A 15,379-nucleotide genomic window follows, 5' to 3' on the forward strand; every position below is an offset into this window, starting at 1 on the left:
GCTAGGGTCTTCAAGACTTTTAGTATTCTTCACTTTGAGACACTTTAGAGGTGATAAAGCAATGAAGCTAGATGGTTTTGTAAGTGAATAATGCTTCAGGGATGCTCTGTCATTGCCTTATCAAGGAGAAACCTGTTGCCCAAAGAGTTCTGCTCATAGGGCAGTAAAGAAATATTAATAGTAAATAAATAAAATAGCTAGTCTGAGGAGGAAAAGGATCAGAGAGAAACCAATGGTGCCATTTTTAATTAGAAAAGGCATGTACTGCTGGATCTTAAAAAGTGATACCATTCTTACTGGAGCCTTTCCTAGTTTTATCTGCTTGTCTTTGTTCTATAGAGAAAAACAGCAGATGTAACTAGGAACTCCTGTTAACACTTAGGAGTCCAGTGTTACACCGAGCAAAGCAGAATGAAGGAATCAGCCTCAACAGCTTCCATTGTGATGTCATAATGAGACCACAGGCCACTTTGCTTTGTCTCTGGGAACCCCACCACCAAGCAGCAGCAGACATCTGTGTCGCTGCTCTACTGTTTGGAGAGAAAATTGCATCAATAAGTGCTTCTCAGAGGGCATTTCTGGGACAAGCTCTGTCTCTCTTACTTTACATTCAGTGATAGGATCAAGCTATCCATCTAATTTATTTTGTTTGCAATGCAGGCCTCTGTCGAGGAGTCTTCTGCTAAAGATGACCAGCAGTTATCAGAAGCAGAAAAAATGGGTATATATATATATATATTTTTTAACCAGGTTTGCTGCTGTGTAAATAATTATTGAGTATTTAATGTTTGTTTCCGTCTCATCTCACAAATCTGCAACCTGAGTAAGTTGCATCTTCTGGAGATCCTTTGCTCTGATAAAGACAAAATCGGGTGTTCGGTCTGTGAGTCCTCTGTTTCCAGGCTGCTTTTGAATCCTGAAATGTATGGCTTCCATTTTAAAAAAGAAAAGAAAACATATGAACGATGTGTGGGTTAATTTGTATGAGGTGGTGTGTAAATAGATCTTGCTATGGGATGTGACCATTTTTATTGTGATTTAAAAGCATTTCTTAATTGCTTAATGAATACCGTAAATTTCGCTCCATAACACGCAGTTTTTTCCTCCTAGAAAGTAAGGGGAAATGTCTGTGCGTGTTATGGAGCGAATGCCTACAGATGGCGGGGGAATCTGCTGCAGTCGTGAGCAGTCCGTGGCTCGCTTTGAAACAGCAAAGCGGGTGTAAGCGGCTCCTGTCAGCTAGCAGAGCCGGGGAGGAGGGAGAGAAGCAGAGCGGGAGTTGGCTGCTTTAAAACAACCCCTGCTCTCTGTCCCTGCCTGCAGTTTTTTGCTATCCGATTTTGGATTAGCCCTCACTGTAGGGGCTGTGTGTGTGTGTGTGCTTGAGCTATCGTTCTCCTCCTCCTGCTTCCCCTGCGTTCTGCCTGCGCCCCTGTGACTTTAAAATTGACACTCTGTGTGTCTGTGTGTGTGTGAGGGCTCCTTCTCCTTCTCTTGCTTCCTGTTCACTCTCCCCGCCCCCTGCGCTCTCCCAGCGCCCCTGCAACTTTAGGATTGATAGTCTGTGTGTCTCTGTGTGTGTGAGGGATCCTTCTCCTTCTCTTGCTTCCCGTTCACTCCCCCAGCGCCCCTGCGACTTCCGACGCCCTGCGACTTTAGGGCCAGTTCTCTGTGTGTGTGTGTTTGTGTTTTGACCTCACTGCGCTTGTTGGGGGAGAGTGTTGGTCGCAATTTTTCTTGATTTGTCTCAGAGTGGTTACTATTGTGGTTTCCTTGCCGGGGAGGAGGGAGAGAAGCAGAGCCTGCTTGTTTTAAAGGAGCAAAGCCGGACAGGAGCCTCTCCTGCATTATTAGCAGCATCCTTCTCCACACTCCACACGCGTGCTCCTTGTCCCTTGAGTGCTTTTCCTTCCCTCCCCACTTAAAACGTGGTTACAAAGCACGGATCCACATGGATCCTCAGGATTTTTGCACTGGGTCACCCCAAACTCACCGTCAGATCACATGTCTGTGGCCACAGCATGAACCACAAAAAACATACATCCACTGTTTCGTTTAGAATTTTTTTTTTCTTGTTTTCCTCCTCTAAAAACTACGTGCGTGTTATGGTCAGGTGCGTGTTATAGAGCGAAAAATACGGTATAATGAAGCTCATACTTATTAATGAATTATTTCTTATTTCAGAAAGATGTTTTTGCCTTCACATTTTAAAATAGGTTTTGTTTGTTCATTCAGTGAATTTGGAAAGACAACTGAAAGAGAAAGAAGAAAAAGGAAATAAAATTAAAGCTGTTGCCGTGAAATTAAGGAAAGAACTGGAATGCAGCAGGAAAGAGGTAACTGGAATCAAGTTCCATATGTTTTGTACCAATTCCTCGTGAGATGTTTGGTAATGTGTTTCTGGGGCCACACAGGTCTTTTTAGACCTGCTTTTAAGTTGTTCTGAGTAGGATGGTTCCAAAGTTTTCTCATTTGTGATTGTTAATGGGCTGGTGGCACTTTGGTAGCCTCCATTCTCATCTAACCTCAGTCTTTAGTTTCAGTTTTGACAAAATGTCTGCCTACTTTAGAGGACTGGATGCATATGAACCGGAGAAGATGGAAGTTATAAAGACCTTGAAACCAGGGCAGGTAGATTCAGCGTTGACTTGACAGGTTTTGGTCTTTGCCAAATGGCTGTTTCATACATCTCATTTTTTCCTGCGTGGCAGTACTTACATGGGGAAAAGGGAAATGGACACAATTCTACATGTGGAGTCGCCATGCCTTTTACAGTGAATACATAAGTTTGGAAGCCAATACAACCCACACATTCGGAATTTCTTGTCTGTTCAGGTCTTCCTTGAAAGATGATATTATTATTATTATTAGTAGTAGTAGTAGTAGTAGTAGTAGTACCCCGCCCATCTGGCTGGGTTTCCCCAGCCACTCTGGGTGGCTTCCAACAAAGATTAAAAATACATTAAAATGTCACACATTAAAAACTTCCCTGAACAGGGCTGCTTTCAGATGTCTTCTGAATGTCAGGTAGTTGTTTATCTCTTTGACATCTGATGGGAGGCCGTTCCACAGGGTGGGTGCCACTACCGAGAAGGCCCTCTTCCTGGTTCCCTGTAACCTTACTTCTCACAATGAGGGAACCGCCAGAAGGCTCTCAGCGCTGGACCTCAGTGTCTGGGCTGAATGATGGGGGTGGAGACTCTCCTTCAGGTATACTGGGCCAAGGCCGTTTAGGGCTTCAAAGGTCAGCACCAACACTTTGAATTGTGCTTGGAAACGTACTGGGAGCTGCAAGGAAGGTTGGATTTGCTGTTCCTCATTCTCTTTATGGCACGAATGACTAACCCATGACTTTCTTTGCACTTAGGCACAGTCACTTAGAGAAGAGGTGAAGTTATTGCAGTCAGAGAGACAGCAGCTGTCAACGTCAATGGGAGACATCATTCAGACAGCAGAGAGCTATAAGGTAAAGGACAATTACTTTATCTTCATCACTTCCTGCTGTGCTTGAAGCGCTTCGGGCTTCTCTGAGCTTGTGTCCACATTGTTCCCAAGCACCTGCATTTCAGCTGCCGGGGAGTTATAAGCAGGGGCTGTGTTTGCAGTGGACAGCACTGTGCCCAAAAACCCTCTGCTTACAGCTTTGTTAGTGTGGATTTTTCTAAGGTGTCTCGCTCTTACATCATTTATTTATTTTTACATATTTGTTTTCCCATTAAAAATGGCACAAAACTCACAGAAGGATCCTGCCAAACCTATTGTTGCTGTTTATAAGCAGGGCAGTTCAAAAATGGTCAGGATTTGTATCCCAAACTCTATTCTATCTAACAGAATGGAAAAAAGCAGAGGCAAGGACTCAGTTATAGATCTGCCTTACTTACTCATTGCATGGCAACCCTAGTTTCTGTATGTGAATTGACTCAGCTGTTAGTCCCCACGTGCTTTTGTGCTTTGTTTTACCAGCAACATTTTGCTCTTTTCGAAAATGGTTTTAGAATATAAGTATGCATCTACCTCCATCTCTTGAATGTTAACCTGTTACATTGAATACATAATTCCTTCTCAAATTTTGTTCAGACGATCTTGTTTGACTCACAAGGTCCATGTGATTTTGCTCAATAGGACCAACTCCCAAAATTTCATACACCATTCTCAAAATTAATGGAGTTTTTACTTTGGTTCCCCCATTTGGCATATGTAAGGCACAGTAGTGACAGTGTATTACACGGTAGATTCTCTTTATTTGAGAGAGTGGAGTCATTAAAATGCATTACTAAATAAACGCCTGGGTCAGACAGTATATTCACTTGCAGGATATTAAGTATTACTGTTATTTTCCTCTAAAATCTTTTTATCTTCTGAAGAAACCACTAACAGTGATAAGAATCAGCCCTCTCTACCCCTGGCTTCCCACAAAGATCTGCCATCATCGTTATACATTTTAGCCAGTCTAATTGTACAGTGGCATCTAACGTTTTAATAGTTTTCTAGTAAGTCGGCTGAAAGGCTATATATTTGAATCTTTGACCAGGTGTATATATATAAAGGGACACGGGTGGCGCTGTGGGTAAAACCTCAGTGCCTAGGACTTGCTGATCGTATGGTCGGCGGTTCGAATCCCCATGGTGGGGTGAGCTCCCGTCGTTCGATCCCAGCTCCTGCCCACCTAGCCGTTCAAAAGCACCCTTAAGTGCAAGTAGATAAATAGGTACCGCTTTATAGCGGGAAGGTAAACAGCGTTTCCGTGTGCTGCGCTGGTGCTGGCTCGCCAGAGCAGCTTCATCACGCTGGCCACGTGACCCGGAAGTGTCTTCAGACAGCGCTGGCTCCCGGCCTCTTAAGTGAGATGAGCTCACAACCCTAGAGTCGGACACGACTGGCCCGTACGGGCAGGGGTACCTTTACCTTTTTACCATATATATATATATATATATATATATATATATATATATATAAACTTAAGTAGTAATTATTTCACTTTGCCTGTTTTTAAAGCAGTACGATTCCATGTTAAAACACAACTTCCCAGATATTTTCTGCTAGGATGCTGAAGATTGGCTGCTTGTTGGGCCAGCCCAAGTTCATGACATGGAGATAAACATAATGTGAACTTTTAATGCCTTCGTCTAGCATGTCATTTTGCTTTACGATATATAACAGTATAGTTGCTGTCGGATGTACCAGTGCAGATCTTTCAGACAGTTATCCAGGAAGTAAAATCTAGGTTTATTTCCATGTTAAGAAGTAGCTCTGTTTCCTGGTGCTACCCTGACAAAAAATGTGGCTGCTTATGCATACAGAACGTTGTGGGCTCATAAATAAAGGCTTAATAGAATGTGTATGTGCTCCAAGAATCTGTTAACAGAGTTTGACAAGCAAGCAGAGCAGCTGGACATTGAAAAAGAGCGAGCTCGTAAATTTGAACACCAGATAGATGACCTGACGAGACAACTGGAAAACTCTACTCAGCAGGTTCTGGTTATATAAAATCTATACAAATGGAATTTGTTCTTATTTGGGGGGTGGGGAGCAAAAGTGGGAATTAATGGGAGGAGATTGGGGAGTGAGCAGTCTTGAGACTAGAAAATGAATTTTGCTTTTGCAGGGCTTGAGCCCCTGTTTGTGATCTTGGGCACTTCACTTGTTTTCTAGTTGAGCACTGTTTCTTTCCAACAGTGGCCAGCCACATGACTCTGAGAAACCTACTGCAGGTCTTGAGGGTTAACAGCATCCCCACTCTTCCCCCTGCCAACACCATTTTTAGTTCACAGCAGTGCTGCCTGGAATGGAGGCTTTATTTCACTATCATAGCTGATTGCTACCAATTCGAAAGACCGATTTTTTTTTGAAATACAAAGGTAGAAAAAGTCTATAACGAAATCTGGCTCTTTATTTTCACAAAGGAACATAAAGGTTTAATCGTGAGTTTCATTAAAAAATGTTGTTTAGGTAGTATTTAGTGCCTCTGAAGGTGGCACAGATTTATTTTTTAAAGTGGAAATAAGTTTTGTTAGAGACAGGTTATTCTCTATCCCCACCTCAATGTATTCTTAAATAATGCAGTTCTTTAAGTATATTATGCAGGTAAGAAATGAGCCAACTTATATTAGATATCTTTGTCTTCAGGGGGAACTATGGGAAAGTTGCTCTGATCATTAATATCTGTTCCAGCTGACGGAAATGTTATATCACGCAGGGTTGTCTGCAGTAGTTTTCTTGTGCTGTATCATTACCACTAGGGACCATTTGCAGAAAGGAACCAGTTAAATCATACATTTGCTTAGAATCAGGCATATTTAAGCTCTCCTGAGATCGATGTATCCAGGACTCAGGCTATTAAAGTTACAAAAGTGGGTTAAAAGCAATTAATATTTTTCAAGTATGTTTATGTTAGGGGGGTGTTTTTTGGTAAGAATTCCAGAGCAGTTTAATGTAGAAAATACCAGAATGGTGTATGCCGTAATACTGTAAAGCATATACAAAATAAAATTCAGAAAAACAGTGTCATATATTTAGTGGCATACAAAGTATGGCTGTTCACACTACTAGGAACGTCTGTGTGAACTGAAGGCTTTTAAGCAAGTTATTTTAAGCCTCACACTGGGGGGGGGGAGGGAGTCTGGCTTTTGAAAATGGTATCTGGGTGAAATCTCCAGTGTTTTAAGTGGTGTAGCTGAATATTTCCCATCCTGACTCTGCTAATGCTGCTACTATCCTTTTTAGCAAGACCAGTGGCGTTCTGCTAATGAAGACCTCTTGACTCGTATTCAGACTTTGCAAACTAACACTAAGCTGCTAGAAGCACAGCTGCTGGAAACTCAGAGGGCCAAAGCAAAAGTCGATAAAGAACTTGAAGCTGAAAAGCTTCTAAAAGAACAAAAGATAAAGGTGAGTGACATGTGTTAGGAGAGCAGAAAGTAGAACAGAGTAAGATACCTATTTCTGAATGAGTAGCCCTTGCGCTATTTTCTTTGCAGGACCACACTAATGCTGCAAAGGAAGTTGAAGAACTTCAAACACAACTTCAGAAAGAAAAGAAGCATCTTCAGAAAATTCTAGAAGAGCTAGAGTTGGCAAAGAAGGTAGCCTGGTAGTTTATATCTACCTCTGTCTCCCCCCCCCCCCCCCCCGTCTTATCTTTGCATATTTACCATCTTTTCACTCAGAGCCAGTGTGGTGTAGTGGTTAAGAGCGGTAGTCTCGTAATCTGGGGAACCGGGTTCGCGTCTCCGCTCCTCCACATGCAGCTGCTGGGTGACCTTGGGCCAGTCACACTTCTCTGAAGTCTCTCAACCCCACTCACCTCACAGAGTGTTTGTTGTGGGGAAGGAAGGGAAAGAAGATTGTTAGCCGCTTTGAGACTCCTTCGGGTAGTGATAAAGCGGGATATCAAATCCAAACTCTTCTTCTTCTTCTTCAGAAGGTAGAATCCATAAAAGAGCATGCAGAACTACAGAATAGGTCTTTGCTGGATTTCCCCCCTCCCCTAAGTCTCTTCCAAAGGCCAAGGGACCTTCTGATTCAGCATGGGGACTGCAAGCCAATTCACGAGTATGTTGGCGATTCATATATAGCAGGGATATCCAACCAGTCGATCGTGATTGACAGGTAGATCGCCACATGATCTTGGTCGATCGCGGGCAAGTAATGTCCTCGCCTCCGTCTCCCGGCGCTAGTTTCCTGCGTTGGTGCCACAGCATTTGTGAACGTTTTGAAAAGCGGAATGCTAAAGCAAACTTATCTGTAGCACTTCGTGAAAAAAGCTGAACAACTCTGGCCGCCACCCCTAAAAAACGTTCAACAACTTTGGCTAAACCCCCCCCCCCAAAAAAAAAAGCTCAACAGTGGGTAGATCACTGCCATTTATATTATACTGGGAGTAGATTGCAGTCTCTTTGGAGTTGGACGTGCCTGATATATAGAATCTTGTTTTTTATTTGGGTATTCCATGGCATGTTAAACGGGGCTAAAGAATAAATGTTTGGCAGGAATGTTAGGTCTTTGGGGACCAGCCAAAGCAGCGGTAGAAGTTAAAACTTGTAGGTGCCGTGTGTTTGTACAGGATGCGCATAAGAGTACAATGATGGACATGGAAATGGCTGATTATGAGCGTTGTGTAAAAGAACTTAATCAAAAGATTACTGACAAAAGCAGCAGAATTGAAGACCTTGAGCAAGAGATTAAAATTCAGAAGCAGAAGCAAGAGACTCTGCAGGAAGAAATCAGTGAGTAGCGCACTAAACTCCTCCTTGTGTCTAAATAAGTTTTTGTGGATGTTTCAGTACAGTAAGAGGGTTTTTTATAGGTATGCCTCAGAATAGCAGAGAAGCTACATCCTCCAAACAGAGGTCAATGGCCTCTTATCCAGTAGATAGGAATAACTTTGCAAGAAATTTATTTTGTTAGGATTAACAAAGTGCCATAGCATTTACAAATCAGTGGCAGTATATGCCACTTCACAAATGTTTAAAGTTCAGTAGGTTGGAAAAGCCAACACCCCTTAGAAATATTTTTTCACGTCGATGATAAATCTTTATAGCTGTTCATTCACTCTATTTCTCCTAAAAGGATGTCTAGATTTTTAGTTGGGTTTAAAGCATTTCTTGTCTGAAAATTGTATTTTAAAGTGAAAACTGCAACATTCTGGTATAGTTTTAATTCTAGTAAAAAGTTTAAATCAAGGAGCAAGAAGGAAACTTCATTTCTTCTTTCCAAGCCTTTATAGGAAAATCTGGAAGAAATCTGGAAAATCTTTCATTGAAAGTTCTGCTGCTTGCTTTCTGAATAAATTACCTTCAACGTTTGCTTTGTTCACTAGAATCATTCCAGAATACTGTACAAGAGTATGAGGGGAAAAACACGAAGATCAAACAGCTGCTGGTGAAAACGAAAAAGGAATTGGCTGACTCAAAGCAAGCAGTAAGTCCCTATGCTTTCTAATCATTTGTTCTCTCTTCTGACAAAGTAATAATGATGCTGCTTCATTTTGCACTTCTGCAGCATAGTGCTAAATTATTCAAGATGCTCTTGTTTTGCAGGGAAATGAACTTCTGAGGCTTCAAGCATCTTTAAAAGGGGAGTTGGAAGCAAGTCAGCAGCAAGTCGAAGTTTATAAGGCAAGATCTCCCCCCCCCCCCCAATAAAAAGTAGTGAGATGCATAGTGTTGGAGTAGTTGTGTACATACTGCTATTACATGCTTTTGGATCTGGATGTCATTGTGGTTGTTTTCTGTACCCAGTCCCTCCCCAATGCCCAGGATAGATTTCAAGTCTGAGAATAAAGAAACTGGGCACAATCCAATCAAAACTGAGCCTTTTTAAATCTTGTTGATTTCAGTGAAGAGAGTTAGGCGTGTGCAGACAACTCCTATTGAAATCAGTGTGGGGCCCCAAAACGCTTGACAGGATTGTTCCAAATATATTCCTTTTAATAAAATTAAAAGCAGCTTGTAAATTGGATTGCCAAGCTGCATCCGTTCTCCACTCATGCCACGCCACTATGTTTTGTGATCAATGTTATATTCATTTCACTTTTTTTCCTACATTAGTGCAGTGAGAAATATACAATGTCACATATGACTAAAGTCTTTGGCCAAAATGGTGTGTCTCATTTTTTCTATACGTGAATACGTTTTTGGAAGCTGCAGGAATTCCAGGCTATAAATTCCATGACAAAAATTTCATACACAGCATCCTTACACATGCAACTTTATGTGTAAGGATGTTTTTATATCAAGTAGCTCTTGGTTAATTGCAACGACTTGAATTCATTGCTTCATGCCACTTGTTAAACATTTGACCATTTACATATTTTCGAATTTAGCAACAAAACAGTATCCTCTTTTGCAACAACCAGACCTAAGCTGCTAAGTGGAGCACTTTTGCTATGGAAAAGAGTGAAAAAGCAAAGTAAAGGTATTCCTGTGCCACCAAAATTGTTCCAGAGGGTTCTTGGAAGCTTCAGATTTTGTCAGTTAGATATTCCTTATTACTGTCTAATCCCAAATGGAAACTGGTAGCAATAACTTTTCATTTAATGAGAAAACACCATTGTCAACAGCTAAATTCAAATCTTTTGGATCTGTGAATGTCCTTTTACAGATCCAGTTGGCCGATATAACCTCAGAAAAACACAGGATACAGGAGCACCTGCGGACTTCACTAGAGCAACACCAGAGGGTGCAGAGTACTTATCAGCAGAAATTAGCAGCTCTTCAAGAGGAATGTAGTACAGCAAAGGTATTTTCTTGTGGGGGAGGGATTCCAGTTCCTAAGGAATGGCTCCTCTATGAAAACGTCCAGTAAGCATCTTAACAGTTGCTTAGAGGTTGGGAGATGCTGCCTGACATTCAGTACTTTTGAAAAATGAATTATTCAGTTGCCTAGCTTTGTGCGCCTCTCAGATCTCCAAGGGGCTTGTGAAGAGCAAATGTTTTTATTAAAGTCAATCTTAGTTCTAAAGACCAAATGCTCACTATGGCATGCAACAGTTCCTTTTAGGAGAATTGATTCGTCATCTTTCCCTATGAGCAAAACTGCTTGGCATCTTACTTTTCTTTTGATTTTGCCATATATCCATGACTGGTAGACTTTCCTGGTGTTAGATACAAATGCAGCAAAGAAGAGAAAAGTCTGACTGGTTGCAAGGAGGTTAAAGTTAGAGGTGCTAAGCACCACAGTATGTATATAGATATTATTTTAGGCTTTGCGATATACAGGTTAAATTAATCTGATTGTATGGAAGGTAATTCAGCTGCATTTAGAACACCCGAACTGGCGAAAGTTGGGATTTGTACTTTGTAACAGATGGAGTGGAGTGGAAAAAGCTGTATTTCCCATAAGGATATTTTGGGGAGCAGGAAGGGGAATCAAGTCACAAAGAGTTTTCAATCAGTTGCAAAGAAGGCTTGTACTGCTTGAGCCTCCCACCCCTTTGTGTTTACTGCACAAAGATAAATGATTGCTGTTTTTGCTTTCTGGGCAGTGTTGTTTTTTTGCATGCTCTTCAGCAGACTTCCAAACTGAACATAGAATTATCTATCTTCTTGGTTGCTTTTACAAAGCAGAATGACTCAGAATCCGTGTCAGTTATAACTAGGCATGTGATTAATGTGTGTGTAGGAGGGGACTGGCTTGTGACGGCAGAATGTGTCATGGAACAGAAGCGTGGCTTGTGAGGTTTCTGCCCCTGGCTTGCATTGTAATTGTTATTGGTTGTCGTTGGTTACACTTGGATTACAAAATAGCATTGTACTTGGTCATGCACTAAATGTGTGCATTGAAGCTACAAATGATGTGCCTTTGAAACAAAGGTGTTTTTTTTTTTTTACTGTCATCGTTTAAGAACAGATTATCCTGTGAAGCTCAAGGGAGGGGTGTAATATTTCTCTAATTAAAAAAAGAAGTGTGTGAATGGATGTGTATATCTACATGTGCATCACAAGTAACTCTTTAGGTTTTGTTCCTTATGCAAATTGAAATAACCTTCTGCCCCCATATGTCATTGCAGGCAGAATACTCCGCTGTAACCTCTGAATTTGAAAGCTACAAAGTCCGCGTTCATAATGTTTTAAAGCAGAAGAATAAGTCTTCTCACTCTGAAGCGGATGTGACCAAGCAAGAAAGGTAAGCGTTGCAGCAGTTGGAAGGGTTTGGTGGATGCTGGTTTAAATCAAAATTCCATTCTCAGGGCGTTTGTTAATATTAGGGCTCAAAGTTTCTCAGTTCACAGATTGCCTCAGTGGTATTTGCAAAGTAGATCTAGAATCTTACTAAGTCCCAAGTAGAAATAGAGACGAAAAAGGTTCATAGTACACTTAATATTTGTCTGATTCAGATGTAACACTAAAATATACCTCTGTTTAACTTCCCTCTCCTCTGATGCAGTCATTGTGATCCTGCTTGTATTTCTCCAGTCCATTTAGCATGCAGCAGCCATACAATGTGGCAAACTTCCACGCTCTTGTTTGTGGAGTTCCGCTTGTTCCAAAGTACAAAAGTTTGATTTGATTTGGATGTGTATGATGAAATTCAGATCCATTCATCACTTCTTTCAGCCTTAAATTCTTCAATTCTGTTACGGATTTGGAACCATGTAGATGCAGTCATGGAAGACTAACAAAGCACAGAAGAATTCCATTTTTTTGTGATTTAGGAAGGTACACTTGAAGGTTCAGGAAAAGGTACACGCTTGCAGTGTTTAGTAGTGTGTTTTTCTTTTCTTTAGAGAACACATGGAAAATATAATAGATCAACTGAAGATCAAATTGCAAGACACTCAGCATAACTTACAAATGAATATAGCCGAGCTTCAGTCACTGCAGTCTGAACACGACACTCTGCTGGAAAGGCACAATAAAATTCTTCAAGAGACTGTGGCAAAGGAAGCAGAGCTCCGAGAAAAGTACGTTAATGCACCTTGTAAATTCCATTGTGCTGATGACTGGTGTTTCATCTTTGAATTTTGTGCCCAAGCGGACCTTTGGAGCTAAAAGCCTCCATGCCTTCGGTGTTCCTATGGTGGGAAGTTGTTTCAATAAATCCTTGCTCTTCCCCACCCCCTCCCTAAGTTGAGACATCATTAACAGTTCCTTGCTTAACTAACATGGCTGGGTGGAAATACTTTCCAGGCTCTGCTCAATCCAGTCTGAAAACATGGTGATGAAGTCGGAGCACGCGCAGATTGTCAGCCAGCTGACAGCCCAGAATGAAGCTCTTCGCAACAGTTTCCGCGATCAAGTCCGGCACCTGCAAGAAGAGCACAGGAAGACTGTGGAGACCTTGCAGCAGCAGCTGTCCAAAGTAGAAGCCCAGCTTTTTCAACTCAAAAGCGAGCCAAACACCAAAAGTAAGTTACCCGATACTCACTGAAGGAATAATGCTGAGCTGAGCTCACCTAGCAACTGTTTCTGTGCTTGTCGAATAAACTCCGCTTAGGACTCTATTCCCCAGCTTCATGTAAGGTGAATTGCCAATTCTGTCACTGATCCGAATCTCCTATTACATAATGTCCTGTGGCAGGACTAGTTTTCCTGTTAGGCAGGATGGTAGCAGAGGGGTTTTTGGGGGGGAAGGGTGCATCTCTGCAGAGCCAAGCAGTTTTACTACTATCAGGGGTATTACGGCACCCTGAGCCAGTCCAAAATTTGCCCCTCCCCCAGGCCTCATGCTGTGCGGAGGTGTGAGGGCTCCCACCTCCTTCCTGTATCTGAGCAAGTGCTTGCCGGAGCCTCCCTAAAACCACCTCTGTTACTGTTTTTATATCCAGGTGGGTAGGGATTAGATCATGAGGCTGGGGGCCAGATCCAGCCCAGTCGCCTTCTAAATCCGGCCCGTGGACGGTCCAGGAATCAGCGTGTTTCTACATGAGTAGAATGTGTCCTTTTATTTAAAATGCATTTCTGGGTGATTTGTGGGGCCTGCCTGCTGTTTTTACATGAGTAGAATGTATGCATCTCTGGGTTATTTGTGGGGCGTAGGAATTCGTTTCCCCCCCCCCCAAAAAAAAATATAGTCCGGCCACACAAAGTCTGAGGGACAGTGGGCTGGCCCCTTGCTGAAAATGTTTGCTGACCCCTGTTCTGCTTCAGGAATGAATCAACAGTTATCCTGGGGCATTTCTAAGTTGTACAGCAGTGTGTCTTTTGTTACTTTAAAAAAATATAGGCTGTTAACAATGTTTAGGTAATTCCCTTCCTGATGTTTTGTTTTGTTTTGTCTCGGAATTGCTTTATAATGGCTTATTTTTCCAGGTTCTGCTCCGTCCAACCTTCCAGGAAAGAACTTACGAGAGCGGAGGAGCACTGACCTTCCTCTTCTCGATGTGCACACTATAACCAGGGAGGAGGGCGAAGGAATGGAAACCACTGACACAGAGTCTGTATCTTCTGCCAGCAATTACATGCCATCGTTGGAACAGCTTCTTAATACCCCTGATGCAAAATTTGGTAAGGAAGGCTTGGTCATGCATTGATGCAGCTCATATTTTAAAGTTCTCTTTTTGGCACAATACAGAACTTGGCACAAGTTGTACAACTTCTTTATTGTTGCATTGAGGTCTGTCATACTTTCTTCATGTTTAGCCCTCATCGTGAGCCATGATGATGCGCATATGGGCTAGGGAATGTCAAATTCAGCCTAGAGATGCACATTCTTCAAGGCCTGTGGAAGATTCTGTGTATTATGACAGGATCCCAGGGCAGCAGGTTTACAGAAAACGTACACACATGTTCTTCATCGGTTGCCATGCACATAACCTGCTCAACCTGCATTCCCTGCATTAGCGGCTTAGTGGATTAGCGCTATTAGCGGCTTAGCGGGCTTAGCGGATCGGCTGATAAGCGGCTTAGCGGATCAGCTGTTAAGCAGCTTAGCGGCTTGGGAAAAGGGGGGAGGAGGAAAAAAACCCTGCAGGAACTCGCAAGACATTTTCGTCTTGCGAAGCAAGCCCATAGGAAATTCGTTTTGCGAAGCACCTCCAAAACGGAAAACCCTTTCGTCTAGCGGGTTTTCTGTCTTGCGAGGCATTCGTCTTGCAGGGCACCACTGTACACACCTTGCAGCCATAAGAAATAGTAGAAGCATCAATCACATTTGAAACTGGCTTATTGTGAACCATTTCAGAAGCTCCACACTGGGAAGCTGAACTCACCAAAGAAGAGTTGGTGCAGAAGCTGAACACCACGTCGAAGAGTGCGGATCACTTAAATGGACTGCTGCGCGAATCGGAAGCCACCAACGTGATCCTCATGGAACAAATAAAGGTTAGCAGGCATACCCTTACCAAGCTCTGGCGAACTGCATGGCGCATCAGTTACTGTTTGCAAAGTCTAAAAATCCTTTTGCGATTATGTGAACTCGGTGCTATTCTCGTTCCCACACCTTGACAGCTTCTCCCCATCAGCTCACAGAAGTACTGTCTTCCCCACCTTTGTGATCGTGAGGACTAACAAATCCTCACAGAATGGAGTCTCCTATTAAGGTTTTGGTTCTTCCCTAGGAAAAGGAGTCAGGCAATGTCAGGAAATGTAAATGAATGTGGGCTAATAGAGTGTTAAAAAGGCAGAATATGAAGTAGTAGGGAACCCTCCCCAGAGGTCTAGGAAAATCAGGAACTGGAAATCAGCTGAATAGATTTTTGACGGCTAAGAATGTCAGTTGCCTGTCAGTGAGAATACAGTGAAATGTGAAGCAATTGGGACGAGGCGAGGAGATTCCATCACTGTCACCGGAGGAAAGCATTTTTACACAGTCAGTTTCCTGGTGCATAGTCCCATAAGTGATTAGAAAGAGTCGGAAATGGGGCGGGCTTGAGTCAAGCTCTGCTTGCAAGCAGAAGCTTGAGAGCTTCAGTGACTGTATTGACTCAGTGGTGAGAAGT

At 42.4% G+C, this 15,379-nt stretch overlaps 1 protein-coding gene across 1 annotated transcript in view; it reads left to right on the forward strand.

Annotated features, from left to right (window-relative positions):
- The window catches only part of GCC2 (GRIP and coiled-coil domain containing 2), a 31,490-nt gene that overhangs the window by 11,051 nt on the left and 5,060 nt on the right, over positions 1 to 15,379 (forward strand). The window contains exons 7-21 of the mRNA XM_083437585.1: positions 661 to 721; positions 2,236 to 2,336; positions 3,368 to 3,466; positions 5,353 to 5,472; positions 6,724 to 6,888; positions 6,978 to 7,082; positions 8,063 to 8,225; positions 8,819 to 8,919; positions 9,039 to 9,116; positions 10,102 to 10,239; positions 11,510 to 11,625; positions 12,227 to 12,403; positions 12,630 to 12,847; positions 13,752 to 13,946; positions 14,623 to 14,762. Of these exons, the coding sequence (XP_083293711.1) occupies positions 661 to 721; positions 2,236 to 2,336; positions 3,368 to 3,466; positions 5,353 to 5,472; positions 6,724 to 6,888; positions 6,978 to 7,082; positions 8,063 to 8,225; positions 8,819 to 8,919; positions 9,039 to 9,116; positions 10,102 to 10,239; positions 11,510 to 11,625; positions 12,227 to 12,403; positions 12,630 to 12,847; positions 13,752 to 13,946; positions 14,623 to 14,762 (1,977 nt within the window). The remainder of the gene's footprint in view (positions 1 to 660; positions 722 to 2,235; positions 2,337 to 3,367; positions 3,467 to 5,352; positions 5,473 to 6,723; positions 6,889 to 6,977; positions 7,083 to 8,062; positions 8,226 to 8,818; positions 8,920 to 9,038; positions 9,117 to 10,101; positions 10,240 to 11,509; positions 11,626 to 12,226; positions 12,404 to 12,629; positions 12,848 to 13,751; positions 13,947 to 14,622; positions 14,763 to 15,379) is intronic.

Source organism: Podarcis tiliguerta (assembly GCF_965153285.1).
Source record: "Podarcis tiliguerta genome assembly, chromosome: 4".
NCBI classification, from domain to species: Eukaryota; Metazoa; Chordata; class Lepidosauria; order Squamata; family Lacertidae; genus Podarcis; species Podarcis tiliguerta.